This window comes from Hibiscus syriacus, unplaced genomic scaffold (assembly GCF_006381635.1).
Source record: "Hibiscus syriacus cultivar Baekdansim isolate YM2019G1 unplaced genomic scaffold, ASM638163v2 tig00110472_pilon, whole genome shotgun sequence".
Classification (NCBI taxonomy): Eukaryota; Viridiplantae; Streptophyta; class Magnoliopsida; order Malvales; family Malvaceae; genus Hibiscus; species Hibiscus syriacus.
This window is the reverse complement of record NW_024062752.1, coordinates 962,417-983,607: the sequence shown is the minus strand read 5'-3', so window position 1 is coordinate 983,607 and position 21,191 is coordinate 962,417. Positions and strand designations below refer to the sequence as shown.

Sequence of the window (21,191 nt, the reverse complement as noted above, 5' to 3'; positions counted from 1 at the left end):
TTGAGTAAGGATTGAAATAGACTTTTGAAAACTTGGAGTAATAATTTTCATATTCGAATATAATTCAATATAAAATCTTAAAATTAATTAACACTTAATTTGTTACATCGAAACATCAAAATGTTTTCAACGGTTGTTACTTGGAGGACTATGCTTAGGAAGAATTGTAGTAGACAAATTTTTCACTGTAGAAGTTTGATTTGAATTGTAGAAACTCCGAACATGAGTTCAAAATTTTTTACTTTTAATTTCACCAGCAAGTTCATGAAGTTTAGCTTGTTTAAATGTAACAGCCAAAGATTTTGATTCATGTGCTCGAACTCTATGCTTCAATTCATCTTTTAAGCCACTAATGAAGCTAGAAATGAAATAATATTCCTCAATATGAGGATTCTGTTGTATGATAAGAGGCATTAATTCATCAAAAAGTTCTTGATACTCTTCCACAGTACCTCTTTGAGTTAATTTTTTGGACTCATCCACCACATCAATATATGTACTGATGCCAAATCAGTGACACAAATCAGCTGTAAACTCATGTCAAGTAACCTTATGTTTGTGCATAAGATACCCATCAAACCATGTTTCAGCCTTCTCAGTCAAATACATAGAAGCTATTTCAATCTTTTGAGATTCAGGAATAGCAAATATTTGAAATATTTTTGACATTTCTGCAACCAACTCCTAGGATTTGAACCATCAAAGAACTGAAGTTCAATTCGAGGTCTAGAAAATGAAACAGAAGCACCAACAGTAACAGGAATAACACTAGAATTCTCCCCTGAGTCATCTTCATTACTAACCAGTCTCAAAGATGGAACAGTTGGCAGAATAGGATCAGATTGTTTATCACCAAGTTTAGATTGTAAAATACATGGTTCTCCAGATTTAAAAGAGTATATTCCATGCTCATTAATTACAGTAACCTCAAAAGGTGTCATACCTTCTATTTTTGGTGCAGGAATTTCAGCTCCTTTCTTACTAGTTGTTGGAGTTAGGTGATCACCTTCTTCTGCGCTTTTTTCTATCATCTGAATAATCTTCTGAAGATAACCAGTATTTTTGTAGACTGAGCTTCCAAGGTAACTAAACGTTCCTCCTATTTCTCTCGTTTAACAACCCACCATCTCGGCACTTCCTCTTGCAACTCCGCATGTACAGGTTTTGTTGCTTCAATCGAATTTGTTTAAGCCATTTTAGTATTTTTCTTAGGCATCCCAAATTTTTTTTCGAATTTTGAATCAATTAATGTGACTCATTACCAATTGTCACAATTTTAATGAAGAAAATAATAGAATTGGGGATTTTAGAAATGAAGAAAGTTGAAGATGAAGAATTACATCTCAGCATAATTCTCAATTACAATTCTGTCACTGCATTTATCTTGTAGTCTAACTGCTTGCTTCCTGCTAGATTCTTTTAACAGATTTCTTCTTAGGCTTCACGGTTGGGTTGCCATCACCCATTGGTCTTCAATAGCTGTAGTTGGGTCTCTCCTTCATCCCGCTCCAAACCCACATCCGCATCATATTTGTTATCTCCCTTGGCCTGTTCCAAAACCACATCTCCATCAAGTAAATTAATCGATTCCTCTCTCTCCCAAATCCCTAACCTCCGAGTTCCTAATTCCCTTAACCCTAATTTCATCTTTCCCCCAAATCTCATCTCCATTTCACCTGCCACCATGACATTGGTCCACACCAATCTGGTTTTTACTATTCTGATGGAAATTTCAGAGTTGTAAGTGCAAACATAACCAGGTATCTGAATTCATTCTCGTTTTACACCACTGTGGTGAACCAAACCTATAAAGACGGCACGTTTATGATCGAGGGAAGCTTTGAGATACATAGTCCATTTCTTTTCAGAAGCCTCTTAAGTGGAACATCAAAAGATTCAGCTGTCACGCCTCACGAGCCACCTGCTGTTGCGGAGCATAAGAATTCGTTTGTTTTGAAGCTTCATGGATTCTGCTCAGAGTCTTCTGGGAATCTTTGTATGGTTGGAACAGGTTCTGCATACTTAAAAGAAGGTACTTTGCTTTCACATGCTGCTGTTGTTAAGCTTTATAATATCAAGAATTCCAGTAGTATTACTAGTTTGATTACCGGAACTTTGGAGAGTTTGAGTCTTAGCAATGATAACCATTATTTTGAACCAATCTCCATAATGATGCATCCACAACTGAATTACAAGTTCACCTTTGTGTCTGGAGATTCCGAGGGCAAATTTTCCGGTGAAAGTGATTCCGAAAAGAGTTTATCGATATACAGTGTAATGCGAGGAAGATCCTTTTGTTCAAAGTTGTCAAGCCTTGCAACCTCAAATGTATTTAATTTGCAGTATACAGGCCGCAGATCCAACAAGAAGTGCCTCCCTTTCGGTGGGGTGATAGCGGATTTGCCTGGTTCTCTGTCTTTAGATGTCATTAATTGCATGGATGTTCCGAATAGAGTTCAGATTTTCCTAAAGTTTAAAGATAATACCAAGTTTTCAAGTCTCTATCATCGTTTCAATCCCAACACAACATTGATCGGTGAAGGAATGTGGGATGACAAGAAGAATCAGTTGCTCGTTTTGCTTTGCCGGTTTCTCGACATCATAAACTCTTGATCAAATGCTCGTGTTGGAGATTGCACAACAAGTTTAAGCTTGAGGTTCCCTGCAATCTGGTCAATCAAAGAGACTAATACCATAACGGGGCAAATTTGGACCAACAAAACTGAGGATGATTCAGTTTATTTCGAAACAATCATGTTTCGAAGTACCAAGAATCGTATCGAGGCTCCTTATAATTTGAGGTATGAATACACTGAACTTGACAGGGTAAGGGATTCATGTCCGGAAAAGAAACTTGACAAAAACAACAGACAGAGATACCCTAGTCCCTATTCTTCCGAGATGAAGTTCAACATTGTCATTGAAAGTTTGAAAGGACGAACTGGATGGGGTTCTGCCGATGTTTTAACCATCGATAATCAGTTTTACGAGCAGACCAACCATGTACTTTCTGCTAGGACTATCGATGGCTTTGAGAGGCTGACAAAGTGGGAACCACAGGGCCGAGCCAATATTAGCTACAAGATAGATATCAAATTGCACACTCGTCCAAATTTAGCTGATGAAAGTTATGCATCTGTTATACCTGACGAGAAAATGGAGATTTCTGCTGAAGGGATTTATGATGCTGACACTGGAGGCTTGTGTATGGTTGGATGCAGAAAGTTTGCATCGATCGATCGAGTGCCCGGAAATGCTTATGGACTGTAACGTTCTTCTGAATTTTCAGCTTGCTCCGGTAGAAGTCTTCGACAATGGAGGGTATATTCAGGGAAAAATCGAAAGCACAAGGGAGGAGTCTGATCTCCTTTACCTTGAACATCTAGATGTGTCTTCAACTGTTTACAGTAGGGAGCAAGCAAGGTATACGATTTGGACCATGGATCTTGAGATTGCCATGGTTATCTCAAACATTTGCATGTCTATTTGTCAGAAGTCAGCTGTATCATTCGAAAAGGCATCCGAAATCACTCCCCTCTACTTCACTTGTTATGCTCTTGATCCTTACCATGGGCCAACTTATTCCTCTGGTGCTCAACTATGAAGCCTTATTTGATAGAAAACACGATCAGGATACCGTCTTGTTTCAGACCGGTGGATGGCTTGAAGCAAACGAGGTCATCATTAGGATAACATCAATGGTAGCTTTCTTGTTGCAATTCCGCATTCTCCAGCTAGCATTTTCGAGTAGATTGAACAACGGAAACCACAAAGGCCTATGGTTTGCAGAGAAAATGACCTTGCTTGTCACACTATCATTGCACATTTCCGGTGCATTCATGGTTCTGCTCGTAGATAGGGGGAACTATAAACGCGAGATCGTGTTGCTTCCCACTCGTCCAGTCCACTACTGGCAGCGTTCAGCCTGGGATGACCTGAAATCATATGCAGGTTTGATCTCAGACGGTTTCCTTCTGCCTCAGATACTGTTCAATATGTTCTCGAGATCGAAAGAACATGCACTCAGCCCCTTGTTCTATATTGGTACCAGTCTGGTTCGGTTACTGCCACATGCATATGATCTTTACAATAACCACAGCTATGTCCAACACAAAGGAGCATACATATACGTGAACCCTGCTGATGTTTTTTTCTCCACTGGTTGGGATGTGATTATCTCTATTGGGGTTTTGCTATTTGCTGCAATCATTTACTTGCAACAGCAATTTGGTGGTTGCTGCACTGTTCCGAAGAGCTTTAGATGGCGGGAAAGCTATGGAAAAATCACAGTGGTCAGACAATCTTAAGTCCCTTAGATGTTTAATGCTTTATTTGGTCTGTTTTGTCTCTCTTAATGCATGTATATTAGTCTCTTGTGGTTCATGGAAGCTTTGTTAAGGCTTCATACACTTTTTTTCACTGCTTTTGGGTTCTTACTTAATGCTGATAAAATTTTAGATTCCATTTTCTTCTTCCTATTAAATATATAGTTTGAATACTGATTTCTAATATTCGATAATCATATGAGATTGATTATATTTATAGTTGAACCGGGATAGACCTATTCAAAAATAAAAAATTGACCAACAGTGAAAATTGAGGATAATTTATATTTTTAAGTCCTTAAACAACATTTAAAATTCAAATATCGATATAGTAGATGAAACAAACTGTATTGCTTCGCTCCAATAATAGATTGGAGTATATTATTTAATTTAAATTAATTGCTCAATGAATCAAAAGCCAGAAATTATATATTTATATCACTAAACAACATTACAAAACTTTACTGTAAAAAGAACCCACTACTTTAGCATGGATCTGTCTTATTTTCTAAACAAAATCCACTTGGGGTTTCATGTTGAGTATGTTTTCATTTGGAGTCAATTTTCTTTTCATTTTATTAGTAATAAAATTTTATGGTATAATTTAGCAAATTAACTGTCTGTGTCCAAAGATTAAAATTGATATCAAATAAATGGCTTAAAATATAAATTATCCCCTAAAGAAAATTCCGAATATTGAAACTAAGATATAAAATTTATTTCTCAAAAAGTAATTGTGGATGAACTAACAGAAGTGTGGTTGGGGTTTGAAACTTGATGCATTTGTTTTTATGTCCTGATAAATATTTGATATATTAACAATGATAAAATCATGATGTATAATTATTCAAGAAATTTAATAATTTAGAAATAAAGAATGAAACCCTCATTACGAATTTTATGTGTAAGTCCTTGGGTTTCACTTCACATGTTTGTTATTCTAGGCCTGGGAGACTTAACCCCTTTAGTTCAAAATCAGGAAGCAATGTTGGATCAAGATGATGAATGATCTGTCTGGGTAAGAAGTTGCTTCTCTGCTGCATTTCCGTCTTCTGATGCTCTCATGGACTGCCAGAATAAAGAAAAATCAGAAATAAAGTTGGAAGATGAGATATAAGCAAGCAGTGTAAATAAGTCGGAAATAAAGCTGCTGTCTGAGAGTAATCCGGATGTAATGCAAACTGCATTAACATTAACGCTGGATGATTCGAAATAATGATCCTAAATCAAAGCAGAACTGTACCTTACCTGCTTTGCAGTTCAACCTGGAGTCAAAGCACACGGAAAACATATCTCGATGATTTTCCGAATAAAATGACCGATAAATTGACAATTAGCCATTCTCTCTTCATGCGGGGAACCAATGTTGTTCCCAGTTGATCCATCGTTTGAATGGCTATCATCAAAATTTGAGGAAGTTGATCTGCCATGCTCATCTATGGTTTCGTCCATCTCTTCCAAATCTTTTTCATACACTATCCGAGCCCCACATTTCTTCTCCTTGGAACCGATGTTCTCGACTTTGAATACAACCTCCATTTCGAATCTTTCCTTTGCCATGTCTATGTTGGATCCAGAAATCTCAGTTTCATCACATATTAGTTCCTCCAGGGATGAGAAATCCAAGTCGTCAAAAGGCATAAAATATAGCCAAAGGTGGTCCTCAGTCACCCTCTTAGATCCCGCTTCTAAATGAAACTTATTGCCTCCGACTTTACAAGAGAAATTTCTACCATGGATAGTACATTCAAGGGAAACAAATTCCAGCCTGCCAGGACTATAATCGAAGTTAGAGGAGAAAACAAAGCAGAAAACAAACCCTACTATCTGACCATCATTCAGAAAATTGGGAGGCAATGGCATCTTTGTTACTGAATTTGAAGACACGGCCATCTCATTCCTAAACCATCGTGGGACTTCACTTCCCGGAATGAAAATGCTGAAGTGTCCTGTTCTTTCCTTTGCCACTACCTATTAAACAAAACAAAATAAGTGATAATTAGCAGGTCATTTATCACATTGCATCTGCAGCTACCTGCAAACAAGACCTCATTTTTGAAATCAGTACCACAAATAAATAAATAGATAACCTTAAGACTTCTATTCAGAACTGTTATCACATTGTTGGTCTCTGCCATTTTGAAGCAGTTCAAAGCATTAATATATCCATAACTCCTTGGATAGTTGCAGGCTGTTGCTGGAATTGCAAGTTCTTCCAATGAAGTACAACCCTCTACCGATAGTCTTGTGTTTGCTGGAAGCTCAGGCAGTGATTTGAGCCTTTGGCAGTCAGTCAGTGTTAGAAAAGTAATCTTGGAAAGTCGACCAATGGTTGTAGGCAACGTGGTGAAATCATTATCAGAAAGACTTAGAATTTCTAAGTTGGACAAGTTGCAAATATCATTTGGAATAGCCCCATCACGAATGTTGCAGTGATTTAAATCCAGATCTTTCATAGTACTCAAACCTGACAAAATAACAGGTAGCCTCTGAGTCATAGAGTTCAGACCCTGTCTTTCAGTTGTCCTCGAAATGAAAGGCCAAAGTGATCGTCCTCTAGATGGTGGTCTCTTGCATCCGTGAAAATACAAGAACTTCAAACTTTCCATATGAAAAATGAAGGGTGGTAGGGCTGCTATGGAAGTTTCACTCAAGTCAAGCTCCCTCAAAGACTTTATTTGCTGCAAATTCTCAGGCAAGTCTTCAAGTTTAGAGCAGGCACAGAGATTAAGATTTTCAAGGGATTCACACCTTCCTATGCTGTTTGGGAGACACTCAAGCTTACTGCAATCTTTCAGAGTTAGCAACTCAAGACTCCTGAGATGTCCAATTGAAGAGGGAAGTTCTTTAATTCCAGTCCCATCTAAACAAAGCTGCCGCAGACACTCTATTTCCCCCACAATCTCCTGGATCGTTTTGATTTTCAAACAACCTGAAAGAATTAATGTTTCAAGAGATTTCTTTCCAATTTCGGATGGGAAACTCCTAAGACTTTTGCAGTCTTTTAAACTCAAAATCTTAAGCCTCCTTAGAGACTTCATGGTTGGATAAAAATCTGATATCCTAGTGCCTTCCAAAATCAAACTTTCAAGGTTTGGGACCATACTGAAGTCTGGTGTTTTCGCAAGGTTTTCACAGCCTTTGAGGTCGACTGATTTTAATTTGGGTAAAGGCTGTTAAAGAAAACAACAATGTCATTTCGCTATCTATGTTATTCAATCAAATTATTGATGAAATAAATTAGTAATTCTCACGGTGTTTGGCTTCCATAATTTTTTAATATGGCTATAAGGAAGAAGTGAAAAAGGTTTTCTGGGTGGAAGCTTGAAGGGAAGGATTTGAAAGGATATCCATGCCATTCCAAAAGCCTTAACTCGTTACTAAGATAGTTGAGATCACGAGAATTCGGGGTTGGCGCATTAAATACCCTTAGCAACCATAGCCTTTTCATCTTCAAGAAGGCATCAGCGCTTAAAGCTAAAGTCTTGTTCTGTACCCTGATAAAAAAAAGATGGATGAGCTTCAACAGTTACACAGTAATCAACTACATTTACATAGAGAGATGTATGAATTTGTACCCTGTACGACCGCTAGTTATGCCTTGAACAGCTTCTGTAGCCTGAAAATCAGAGTAAAAACATAGTAAAATTTATTAAAATTAACTGCATAATTCAGTGCTTGACTTACAGTGTTTTCTGCAAGAACATAATGAATATCCTTGTCTTCCCATAATCTACTACGTTTTCCAGGCCTATTAGGAGATTCTTGACGAACAATTTTCTTTCCCATCTCCTGTAGCAAATAATGCATGGACAATTTGTTGTCTTCGTCAATGGTTATCAGAGATTTCTTGATGAGAACATCTATCCCAATATCCGGGAAAGAGTCGCAACCATCAAGAATTTTTGTTACCATATCTTTGTCATCTCCTTTGAAGAAGCATGCAATATCTAAAAATATATCTTTTTCTGTTTCCTCTAACCCATCAAAGCTTATTCCAAGTTTGTCTATAATTTCCTTTTTAGACTCCTTTTTAAGTCTTTCTACAGCACTTCTCCATTGAGCTGCATTTGATATGCCAGAAAGAAAAGAACCAAGAACTTCGAGCGCTAAAGGAATGCCATCGGCATATTCCACTACATTCTCCGAAAGCTTGACGAAATCCTTTGCAGGCGTGTCACTTCTGAAAGCTTTTAGACTGAAAAGGCGAAGTGCTTCCGTAGCATTCAATTTCATCGGCTTATACACAACGTCCACTCCATACATTTGCAGCAGATGCTCGTCTCTTGTTGTTATGATGACTCTGCTTCCTAAACCTAACCAACCACGCTTCCCAATCAAACACAGTAAGTGCTGTATGTTATCTGCATCATCAATAACAAAAGAACCTTTTTCTGAGATAACAAACGGTTTATAATGTCATTTCCTTCATAAACATTAGAAATCTTGAAACTTTCCTCAGGAAAAATCTTGGAAATAAGTTGTTTCTGCAAATAAACAAGGCCATGTCTCTCCACAACTTCACGAACATCAGCCAAAAAGAATTTGCGTTCAAAATGGCTTGAAATTTGGGTATAAACAAATCTTGCAAGAGTTGTTTTACCTAAGCCGCCCATACCACAAATCCCTATAACGCGAACTTGATCATATACATGTCCCGCGTCTATTTTGCAACGCAGCTCTTCCAAACGTGATTGAATTCCAATAATGTCATTAGGAGGACTAGCAAATGTTTGACATAATTTCGTCGATACCCTTTTGATGATTTCTTTAATAAATTCTGCTTCATCATGCCTTGGAATTCAAAACAAAGTAAATAAATAGCTTAATAAAAAACCACTCAAAATTTAATGGCACAATCCTTATCATATTGTTCGAGTGAAAGAATAAAGATGGTTACCTGCTACTCAAGTGCCATCCCTTGATGTTAGCTACTTCAGTTAAAGCAAATCTCCACCTCTGCGTCTTCTCTTTGTTGTCCTTGAAAATCTCTTCATGTTTAGCAAAGGCTTCATCAACTTTTCCTCTTTGTTTTCTCAAATCAGATGGATCCACATGGTAGAAAATCGGAAACACTTTATGTCCCTTTTCGTTTCTCTGTTATATAATCTCGGAAAGTTCTTCCAGGCACCAACTCGAAAAAGCATATCCCTCCGACAAAACGATTACAGAGCACCATGATTCACGGATTGCTTTGAAGAGCTCGGGCGCTATGGCTTCACCCGACTCGAGCTTTTCATCATCTCTGAAAGTGACTATTCCTCTTCTTTTTAGTGCAGCATATAAATGATCCGTGAAGTTTCTGCGGTATCCTCACCTCTAAAACTCAAGACACATCATATTTCCTTCGTGAAGATGATGGAAACAGAGACGAAGAGGAGGAAGATCTCTCACTACTGAATCGAACCATTGGAATTCAGGAGGTAATTTGAAGATGATCGGAGAATAACATATATATATATATATATACTCACTAGAATCGTTTGGATTTAATTAGTAGCTCTATTGTTCGAGGAAGGATACGAAGCTGACAAATTGTTATTTTAATAAAAGGAAAGGAATAAAAGGATTTGTAGTAATGAAAAAAGACCAGCAAAGTTGGGATGATAATTCCCAGCAATTCGACGAACAATTATTTTAGTGAAAAGGAAGGTGTGAATCTATGAACAAAACCCGGGAATTTTTTATTTTGAAAAATGTAATTAATCATCAGTTGGTTGGTGGCTGAGATTCCTCGTAACATGATGGTGGATTTGGACCCCCAAAGGGTAAATTCAAGTTTTAGTTTTTTTAGAACTTTGTTACTATATGCGAGTTTGTGACCTATGCGATCTAACAACTCGTACGATTCTAAATTGTGTAAACTTTATTTTGCAAGCTTCCGTTGATTAACACATATCCCTCATTTGTAATCTTATGAACATACTTGTGGACACTTACTAGTGACTGCGTATTGATATACGTAATCTCACCAGATGATTAATCGGTCCTTACCATCACTTTCTAAGTCGTCTTATCAAAATCAATGCCACGACATTCCCAATCAACATATCTTATCTACCAAAAAACTAGACCATCATCTCCAAATCTGGACAATCACCACCTTAATTGTCGTCTGATCGCATTCCACGATTGTTATCTACTTCATCAGTCAACATACTCATTAGTTTTAATGGTAAAAGAGAGTATTATTTCTTTAAAATTTTGGATTCGAACAGTTATGTTTGTAGGATATGTACTCATTGTTATTTACTAATAACGATACTAAACCTATACAACCTTAGAATCACCTCTTAAAATTAAAAAAAAAATTAGTTCTTTAGATTTTATAAAATTTGTAATTAATATAGTGGTAAATTTGTGCTTTGGCCCCTCCAAAATATTAAACATATAATTTAACTCCTTTAAAGATGATAAAACTTCGAATAAATATAATGATAAAAATGCATTTTAATATTTTGAAATTTTTTAAATTTAACATCGGTCCCTATAAGTTTTTCTTGGCTTCATCCACATTTGACTGGACAAGATATTAGGTACTTAAATATTATTTGAGGTTTAAATATTGACATTATGTATGAAATAAATTAGATTTAAAATATCTTTACATAATAATTTTGTACAATATTTAACTAAGATTTGTCAGTCAATAAGTCGAATACTGATAGTTATATATATATATACTCACTAGAATAGTTTGGATTTAATTAGTAGCTCTACAGTTCGAGGAAGGTGGATCGACGGTGAACTTTGTGAGGTAATTTATACGAAGCTGGAAAATTGTTATTTTAATAAAAAGAAAGGAATAAAAGGATTTGTCATAATTAAAAAAGACCAGGAAAGTTGGGATGGTAATTCCCAGCAATTCGACAAACAATGTAATTAATCATCACTTGGTTGGTGGCTAAGATTCCTCGAACCTGATGGTGGATTTGGTCTCCCAAGGTTAAATTCAAGTTTTAGTTTTTTTTTTATATATAACTTTCCTACTATCTGCTAGTCTGTGATTTATGTGATCTAGCAACTCACACAAATTTATAATTGTATAAATTGTATCTTACAAACTCTCTTTAACTAATACGTATCTTTCATCTCTATCCTCACGAATATGCTTTGCGAACACTCATTAATGATAATGTATTAACACACGTGACTTCACCATATGATTAATCATTTTTCATCATTATTTCTTGAGATGTCTAATCAAAATCAATGTAGAGTAAGACACCATATATACAATCTTCTCTATCAAAAAACTAGATCATCATCTCCAAATCTGAACAATCACTATCTTAGTTGATGTCCAATCGTCGTCCATAGTTGTTGTCTACTTCATCAATCAACAAACTCATTAATCTTAGTAATAAAAGAGTGTTATTCCTTTAAAATTTTAAATTCGAACAATTACATTTGTATGATGTGTGTGCATTGTTATTGATAAGAAAGATTCTGAATATATATAACCTTATAATCACATCGTAATATTAAAAAAATAGTTCTTTAGATTTTATAAAATTTGTAATTAATATAATGGTAAATTTATGCTTTGGACCCTCCAAAATATTAAATATATAGTTTAACTCCATTAAAATTATAAAACTTCAAATAAATATAATGATAAAATACATTTTAACCCTTTGAAATTTTTTAAATAAAACATTGGTCCTTATAAGGTTTTTTTGGCTTCATATACATTTAACGGAATGAGATATTATGTCATTTAAATAATATTCGGGATTCAAATCCTTACATTATAAAATTTTAAAGGATTTAAAGAATTGTCTCATAATAAATTTGTACAATACTTGACCAAGACTAATCAATCAATGAGTCCAATATTGATAGATATATCAAAAAGTTATTTTTCTTTAAAAAATCATATTAATTATTTTCAAAATATAAGAATGAGTTAATGGAGGATTAAAAGTCAAAAGTAGGCAGGTAGTAGGTATTTTACGACTCTAAAGCAATCCAGTCAATATTGCATTAAGAAAATCACACCTTAATCAAAGAATAAATAAGGGTAGGGCGCGAATAATTTATCCTTTGGCTCCTTCTCATGATTGCAAAACTTAGAGTAACCATCTTCATTAATGTCTGGTTTTTAGCTTGAAATTTGCCTTTAAAAAAACCTGCAACAAAGCTTCCTGTAATAAAAAGTAAACTTTATGAATGTAGTGAAAGGAAAACAGGAGAATATTGTTTAAATTGTTTGTAAGAGATTCCAATTTTAGGAATTTGATTCTAGAAGTTGCTATGTTTTTTAATTGAGAAAATCAGAGCAGGAGTCTTGGGAGGATTATCAGGATTCTGCCAAATCATTTTCAGATATAACCCAGAAAATTTTTTAGCTGTAAATCCATATTTTCTTGCAAAATTAGAAAATATATGGCATTGACAAAGTAATATATGGTACATGAAAAATATAAATTAATCATTAATAATATTTATTTTTAGTCTGGTCCAAGTGCTATTACTTGCTAAATCTATTTAAGAAAGGATTCTTGAGAATCAAACAAACAATGAAAGACATTAATGAAAATGGAAAAATAAATATCACTTTTCTTATTTTTCTATAAATCCTTTGCTTATGAACATTTAACCTACTTAGATTGAGTGACATAAGTGGTAAAAAGAGAATATTTATTCTTCTTCCTAAAAGACTTGAATTTGAGCAACTAAGTTTGTGGATATGTGCCCATTGTCAATAAACTTCGAAAAATTCTGAACAATATATTGTCAATTGAAATCCACTTAAAGCAAAATTGAAGCTACATACATATATATATCTACATTTTTATTGTCTTTGTCAAACTATCTACTATACAATTCCGACAAATCGGACAAGTTAAATGATTTCTCAACCAACTATCCACGCAACCAAAATGAAAAATATGATTACAAATAGGAAAAACACGACATAGTTCATCTTCTCGAAACCTTCTAAACAAATTACACATTCATCTAAGGTTGTCTCCCCCAAGTTCTTATAACTCACACGTGGTGAAACTTGTTCCAAGAACTCAGGAGTTAGCCCGAGGTCTCGTCTTTCAGCCAAATATGACATGAACCCGTTGAAGATCTCCAACACCCAGAGATTGTTTTGCGACGTCGGTTCCTGGAACCAATCCATATTATCGGACAACGAAGGATGGTAACTAGTTAATTGGCCCGATTCGATGTCGTGTTGATTGATCGCTTCGATTCGGAGCCTGCTTTGTACTCGTTCAAAGATTTGAATGAAGAGGATGAAGATGATTATTGATCCTACGAGACAAATGAAGACGGATGTTTGAAAATCTTAAAGATATGTGACGTTGAGGAGTTTATTGTTGTATGATACTAATTGTGACGCCATCGATGAAGATTTGTATTTTGAATAAAAATAAAATTTATTTTTTGATAAAAACTGGTGATTCCATCACAACATTAGAAAGATTATAGATTTAAGCTTTGGGGAGTTAACAAAGTTGTTATTTTAGATAATTTACGAACAAATTTGTGAAGGGATAGCTAAGCGGAAAGCTTTGAGTTAGCGGCATTGCAATTGAGAATTATTGAAACCAAGATACCTGAATTAATGTATCAAAAGAATCAGGAGATAATGGCCAAAAACAAAGGTAATTATCATCAACAAAGTCTTAGTTGTTTGAGTTTGGTTTTTGGTTAACAGTCTCTGAGAGGAAAAGTGAACTAAATGATTTTATGGGATTTGAGAATAATTATGTTGTTTTAGGTTATCAAATGATGGTCCTACTTTGGCGGCCAATCTGCTATAACAAATTTTCAGTACTTTTAAAAGGATTTGATAAAAAAATTATAATTAGATCATTATGTTTCAAAAAATCACGATCGAGTCATTAAATTAATCAATCAAATAACAAATTAAATCTCAAACATGAGTTAGTTTTTGGTAAAATTACATTTTGGCATTCAACTACGAATAAGTTTACATTATGATCACTCAACTTTCGATTGTGAGTCAATTTTCTTAAATTATATTTTATTTTTAATTTCCTATAGGTTGGTGTAAGATCAATTCTTTACGACAGTGTTCTTAGATAAATGTTCTTTGATACTTTATGAACTTCATGAATCTATAAAGAAAAACGAGAGGAATGTTTTCTGTATAAATTGTCGTATTATCATTTGCCCTCACTGTTTGTCTCTTCATGGCCATCATCTTCATTTTATGGGTTCCGTACAGATCTAATTAATTTAAAATTTGATAACGTAATAAGTTCTTTCTGTCAAAGCGTAGCAAAATATAAGAACATCATTATTCGTTGTAAGGTCATTGATATTAACATAAAATAAGAATAAAACAATTTGCTTATTATTTTGAGGTGTATGCAATAATGAAGTCAAACGCTAAAATACTTTCTGTAACTTTAGAAGTACCAAGAGGTATGAGAGATGGTAATGCAACAATTCAAGTAGAAAATGTTTTTATTGTTTTGTTTATAAATTCATTAAGAATATAAATATCGAAAAAAAATTCTTCAATATGAACATCAAGACAAAGAAGAGTTATCCCTGAGATGAGATCGCTTAATTAATTTTTTTTTATGAAATACTTTATACCAATCAAAATTGAAAGATATAATCAAATATGTATTGCAGGCAAGATAGGGACAATGAATAGCTATTACGTCCCGTGATAAGGACTAATTGGATTCTGGCTACAATAGACAGCTACCACAATCAACCAAGTTAAAGATAACGAATATAGAAAATTTTATTAGATGAATCAATATAAATATAATAAAAATTTATCTAATATAATTCACATATATTTTTAGTTTAAAGTTATAATAAAGTTATATATATTTAAACTGAATTAAAAAAAATATCAATTAGACCAATATAATTGTTAACATAATTCATACATATTTTCGTTTAAGTTATATTTAATTTTTTTTTTAGATTTTTGGGATTAGGGTGGGCCACGACCTAGGTAAGCCCACCCATGATTCGCCCCTGAAATTTAGCACTTGGGCTTTTTTCATAAATAACTAAGAAATTAAGATAAAGAAGAATTAATCTTGAATCAACTGCAAAGCTTTTCTATTTCCTATATAGAAAAATAGTGATAACTTAATCTATTTTCTATTTAGTGACGAGTAATTCCTAACCCACTTGTATTTTTCAAAGCTTTTATTGGAAGAATGATTGAAACTACATATATTCAAAATCTATATATATATATCTACGATGTTATTGACATTGTCATTCTTAAACTATCTACTATACAATTCCGACAAATCGGACAAGTTAAATGATTTCTCATCCAATTATCTAAGCACCCAAAATGAAAAACATGATTACATACAGGAAAAACACGACACATCTCATCGTCTTCAAAACTTTCCAAGCAAATCACACATTCATCTATCGTTGTCTCCTCCAAGCTTTTATAGCTCACACATGGAGAAACTTGTTCCAAGAACTCGGGACTCAGCCCAGGGTCTTGTCTTTTAACCAAATACGCCATGAACCTATTGAAAATCTCCAATGCCCAGAGATTGTTCAATGACATCGACTCATAAGACCAATCGAAATCGTCGGTGAGAGATGTGTCATAATCAGCTAATTGGCCCGATTCGATGTCGAGTTGATCGATGATTTCATTTCGAAACAAATTGTGAACTCGTTCGATGATCTGAATGAAGAGGATGATCAACACCGACACCATAAGATAAACGATATTGATGTTTTAAAATCATGAAGATCGTAAGTATTGTTTGATACTTCATTATTGTTTGATAATGGAGGTGACGCCATTGATGAATTTACTAAATTTTTTTTAATAAAAGCAAATTTTATTTTTGATTAAAACTTGTGATTTGATCCTAATTTTATAAAGATTATATGACGAAGTTGGTTTTTTTTTTTTGGATAATTTTCGAACAAATTTGTCCTTAATTTCCATAACTATCGTACACTTAAAGTTCTGTTTTTTATCCTAAAAAACGATTTTTGTGAAGGGATAGTAAAGCTTAAAGTTTGCGGCGTTGCTACCGAGAAATGCTAAAACAAAACAAAGATACTTGAATTAATGTAACAAAAATAAATAAATAAATAACTTAGGAAATAATGGCCACAAACTAAGTTATTTGAGTTTGGTTTTTGTTTAACAGATCGAGAGGAAGAGTGAACTAACCCATTTTATGGGATTCGAGAATGATTATGTCGTTTTTGGTTATCAAATGAAGATAGAACTTTGGTGATCAATTTGCTTATAAAAAATTTCAGGGGTTTTAAAAGAATTTACGAAAAATTATGGTTCTTAGTAAAGAAAAGAGTACGGTTATTTAAGAATTTAGAGTAAAGTAGATTATACTCACCCAATTTATTAGTATGTTTATATTTGGATTACCCAATTACGAAAAATTACGTTTAGATCGATTAGCTAAGCGGGTTTCATCATTTAAGTCACTTCGCCGATGATAGCTAAAAATGACGTGGTAATGTTTAAAATACGTATAATAATAAACTTTAACCTTAAATGTTTATATCATGCATCAATTTAATCATAATTCTAAACATTCAATATTAACATTTATTAGATGTATCAATTTAATAATGATTCTAGAAATTGTCAAAGAAATATAAAATTTCAGAAAAATACTTTTGTAAATTCAAGAGATTATTTTACACTAATATATAAAAGTAATAAATTAAAGATTAAATTTTACCCATGAAATCACTAATATTTCAATTTTGTGTCAACTATATCATTGATAGTTAATTAGTTGACAATTTTAATACAATAATTTTAAAATTTGTATAATAATATATTTTATTCTTAATTCTAAATAATGCAACCAATATACTCTTCAAATTTACAACTTTTATTAGTTTTTTTTTTTTTTTTTGAAAGGGGTATTTGTATGATTGATTAAAAGTATAGTACAATCATTGGACTGGACCTTGTTAAAGAACCTCTCTATACCTAGATGAAGGATAAAGAGTGTCCAAATTTGATATCGAATCAAAACCTTATAAGCAAAAAGCACACAACCATAGCATATCATTCCTAGCACCAAAGTACCAAACAGGCGATGCACGGGAACCAGGCCCCAGTCAGCTGAGAACTCCCACTGTGAATACAACAACGGCCTGCGCGTCTGCAAGAGAACCAGACCAGGTCCTTACCAGCGAAGAACGCACCAGTTGAGGCGATCAGAGCACAACGCCACCTGCCACGCAACCCATCAGCACCGAAATAACTTTACTCTTCGCACAAACGGCCAAGACCATAGCACCAACAGCCCCACCGAATATCCAATCGATAGAAGAACCATCCCCACTCCAACAAAAACCAACGCGACAAAGACAGCACGAATAATAAAATCAGATAACTCCATCACAGCAGCTTGAAACACAAGATAAACGCTTCTGGACAACTTAGCAAATCCAAAGAAGGGGAGAAAAGATCGGGCCACTTACACTTACACTAAAAACCAACCCTCACAATGGCTCAGTCGAAAATTTGAGATTCGCTCCATCTTTTCCTATTGAAAATAGAATCGTTTCTGCATAACCAACTTGACCAACAAAACCCGAGCAGAACCATACTCCACATCTGTTTGGACCTCTTAGTAATCGGCAAGCCATCCCAAGCTAGGATAAACGCTCTAAGGTTCCCAGGCATCACCAAGTTTAGATTCCAGTGCGATAGCCACCTGCACCAAACACTCGAGACAAACCTGCAATGGCACAGCAAATGGTTAACGGTTTCCAGATCATTTTGGCACAACACACACATTTGGGATTCAACAGAAATCCCACGTTTAACTAGCTTCACCAGGACGGGAATCATCCCTAACACCGCCATCCAACCAAAACTTTGGACTTTTGTAGTCACAATTATCCCAAATAATACTCCGTAAGTGCTTATCGCCATTTGAACTAATGGAGGCTTTGAGACAGTAGCCCTTGGGTGTGTAAACACCATTAGATGAACTATTCCTGCTAATGCAATCCTTCTCCCCGCAACCATGAACTACTCTTTCTAGAGTGTTAATAAACTCACCCCACAATGGAATTTCCCAATCAAACAGATCTTTTCAGCTCAATTGTCCATCACCACATCCCATTCGATTTGTGGCCAAAATCTTTAACATTACCTAACTTTTTCAAGGCCACACCAAAAATTATTGGAAAGGCTGTTTTGAGTGAGCGAACCTCCTTCCAATGGTCGTTCCAAAAATCTATCGAGGAGCCATCCCCTACGCAATAAAGTATATCTTTTGTAAACACATCCTCATCGTTACACAAAGGCTGCAAAATACTCTTCCAAATCTAGGAGCCCATACTTGCAAGGAAACATTATTATAATCCAGCCCATACTTCGCCTTAATCATTTATTTCCAAAGGCTCGACGATTCGCACCCATACCTCCTTATCCATTTATTGAGCATCGCCCGTTTTTTAGTTCGTAGATCCACTAAGCCTAGGCCACCATAATCCTTAGGAGCACACAAATCGACCCATTTAACCCAATGGATAGACTTACCCGATTTTGCTCCCCATATGAAATTTGCAATGATATTGTTAAGTTTGTTGCCAACAACCCTTGGCATTTGAAAGAGAGACAAATAGTACGTCGGTAAATTCACAAGAACGGACTTAGCCAAGGTAATGTGGCCACCGAAAGACAACAGTTTGCTCGTCCAATCATCCAACCTTGCCATGAACTTGTCAATTATTGGCTTCCACAACGATACACTGTTTATCGGATAACCCAGAGGTAGACCAAGATACGGCGAAGGGAAAGAATCGCATCCACACTTAGCCACTCCGCCCAAGAAGAAACCAAGCTCTCCTCAACATTGATCCCAAATAGTTTCGATTTGCTCGCATTAAGACTTAAACCAGAGGCTAACTCAAAAATTCTAAGGATCCTCTTGGAATTTTTCACCAAGTCCACCTCAGCGCTCAAGAACAAAATTAAGACATCTGCCAACTGCAGATGAGTGAGATGCAATCGACAAGTGCCCACAGATACCCCTCTGATCAATCCCAAATCTGCTGCATTGGTGAACAAACCACTCAGAGCTTCTCCTATAAGATTAAAGAGAAATGGCGAAAGAGGACACCCCTGCCGAAGCCCTTTCCTTATATCAAACATTCTCGTCGGAACTCCATTCACCAGAACTGATACCGATGCTGTAGACAAACATAAAGATATCCATTTATGCCATTTACTGCTGAAGCCCATTTCACACATGATCAAATCTAAGAATTTCCAATCTACCGAGTCGTAGGTTTTCCGAAAGTCTGCCTTGAAAACAAGAGCATTCCTTCTTTTTTTTAAATCGTCAATGACCTCATTTACAATTAATGCACAATCAGCTATCTGTTTCCCGGATATGAACGCAAATTGAGTCTCCCCCACTACTTCATTAATGCACGCAGCTAACCTCTTAGCCAAGACTCGGGCAAGTATCTTATACAAGCTACCTACAAGTGAGATTGGTCTGTAATCTTCAATGCACTCCTGGTTGCTTTTCTTTGGGATGAGACTAATGAACGAATGATTTATGGTCCTGTCCACCATCCTACCATGATAGAACTAATCAAAAAACGACATGAGCTCCCCTTTTATATCGACCCAGAATTTCTTGTAGAAATTGATATTGAACCCATACGGTCCCGGCGCTCTAGATCCATCTACCGAAAAAAATAGCCTCCCTTACTTCATCCTCCGAGAACGGGCCTTAAGATTACTGCACGACACCCTACTCAGCTTCCTAAGATGCACATCAAACCTTTTGACCGAAAGAGTTGCAACCAAATTATAGCATCTCTTGAAATGACACTCCACAGCTTTAGAAATAAGCCCAGGATTAGAAGTCACTGCCCCGTCAACACAGATTGAAGAAATGAAATTAGATTTACCTCTACACAGGGCTGAAATGTGGAAGAATCTGGTGTTCCTATCGCCCATGCTGAACCACCTAAGACGGGATTTCTGCAGACACTCTCTATCCTCTCTCCAATAACATGCCCAAAGTCTACTCTTAAGATCATGGAGTTCTACTCTGCTAGCATCATCACCTCCATTCGACAGCAACATGGATTCCATTTCATCAATTCTGTTTTCTAGCTCCGGAATTGACTCTTTATCTTTTACTTTTGCCTCTCTGGCTCACTTGTTCGACACTTCCTACACCTTTCTCAAAAGAACGTGGGTTCCTTTCGACCGACAGCTCATACAAACAGTCTTCAGCAACTCGTTATATTATTCAATCTCCGACCAGGATGAAAACCATTTGAATGGTCGAGGCCCAGACTCCACACTCTCTTCTTTAACCACTACTGGATTGTGATCGGATAGACTTCTAGGCAGGGATATTTGCTTCAAATTTTGAAAATAACAAAATACCTCTGGCGAGATCAGAAACCTGTCTAATCTGCTTGCTGAAATCGACTCTCCTTTCCTCATCCAAGTGAATGTGCTTCCCTCCAACGGTAAGTCGACCACTTGACATTCCTGGATAAAGTCCTCGAAGATCCTTGAGAAAATTGAAGAAGTCACGCCTTTCTTTACTGTCATTTGGAGCATACACGTTGATCAAACCCACTTTTCTATTAACCTTCTTCAGCCAACCCACCAGAGCAATCACCCTCTGACAGATAGAATGTTCCAGTGCGAACACATTTGATTCCCAAAGAGTGATCAACCCGCCTGAGGCACATTTAGAAACATAAACTTCGACTCCGTTAAAGTTCATTCCTTTCAATTGATTTATAACTCCCACATTTACCTTCGGAATCTTTGTCTCTTGAATCAGCGCATTTTTCGCTTTACTTGTTTTTAGTAAACGACTTGCCGCCCTTACTTTCTCTACTCTACCC

General features: G+C 35.5%; 2 protein-coding genes and 1 pseudogene across 2 annotated transcripts; 2 read left to right on the top strand and 1 right to left on the bottom strand.

Annotated features, from left to right (window-relative positions):
* The first annotated feature begins 1,656 nt into the window (after positions 1–1,656).
* LOC120127674 lies at positions 1,657–2,645 on the top strand. The gene is made up of 2 exons (XM_039145536.1): positions 1,657–1,760; positions 1,869–2,645. Exon 2 carries the CDS (start codon positions 1,999–2,001, stop codon positions 2,611–2,613), a length of 615 nt encoding a protein of 204 aa, XP_039001467.1. The 5' UTR covers positions 1,657–1,760; positions 1,869–1,998; the 3' UTR covers positions 2,614–2,645.
* Positions 2,646–2,754: 109 nt separating this feature from the next.
* LOC120127730 lies at positions 2,755–4,307 on the top strand. Its single transcript, XM_039145581.1, has 3 exons — positions 2,755–3,210; positions 3,290–3,423; positions 3,494–4,307. The coding sequence occupies exons 1-3, from the start codon at positions 2,755–2,757 to the stop codon at positions 4,305–4,307; spliced, it is 1,404 nt and encodes a 467-aa protein (XP_039001512.1).
* Positions 4,308–5,318: 1,011 nt separating this feature from the next.
* On the bottom strand, positions 5,319–18,330 carry LOC120127729 (annotated as a pseudogene).
* Positions 18,331–21,191: the final 2,861 nt, after the last annotated feature.

Bases quoted from the DNA above. Each gene is read 5' to 3' on its own strand.
- LOC120127674 (XM_039145536.1), top strand. From the start codon at position 1,999: ATGGTTGGAACAGGTTCTGCATACTTAAAAGAAGGTACTTTGCTTTCA.
- LOC120127730 (XM_039145581.1), top strand. From the start codon at position 2,755: ATGTTTCGAAGTACCAAGAATCGTATCGAGGCTCCTTATAATTTGAGG. The intron at 3,211-3,289 runs GTTGGATGCAGA...CTGAATTTTCAG, and splicing joins ACACTGGAGGCTTGTGTATG to CTTGCTCCGGTAGAAGTCTT. The intron at 3,424-3,493 runs GTATACGATTTG...TCTATTTGTCAG, and splicing joins TACAGTAGGGAGCAAGCAAG to AAGTCAGCTGTATCATTCGA.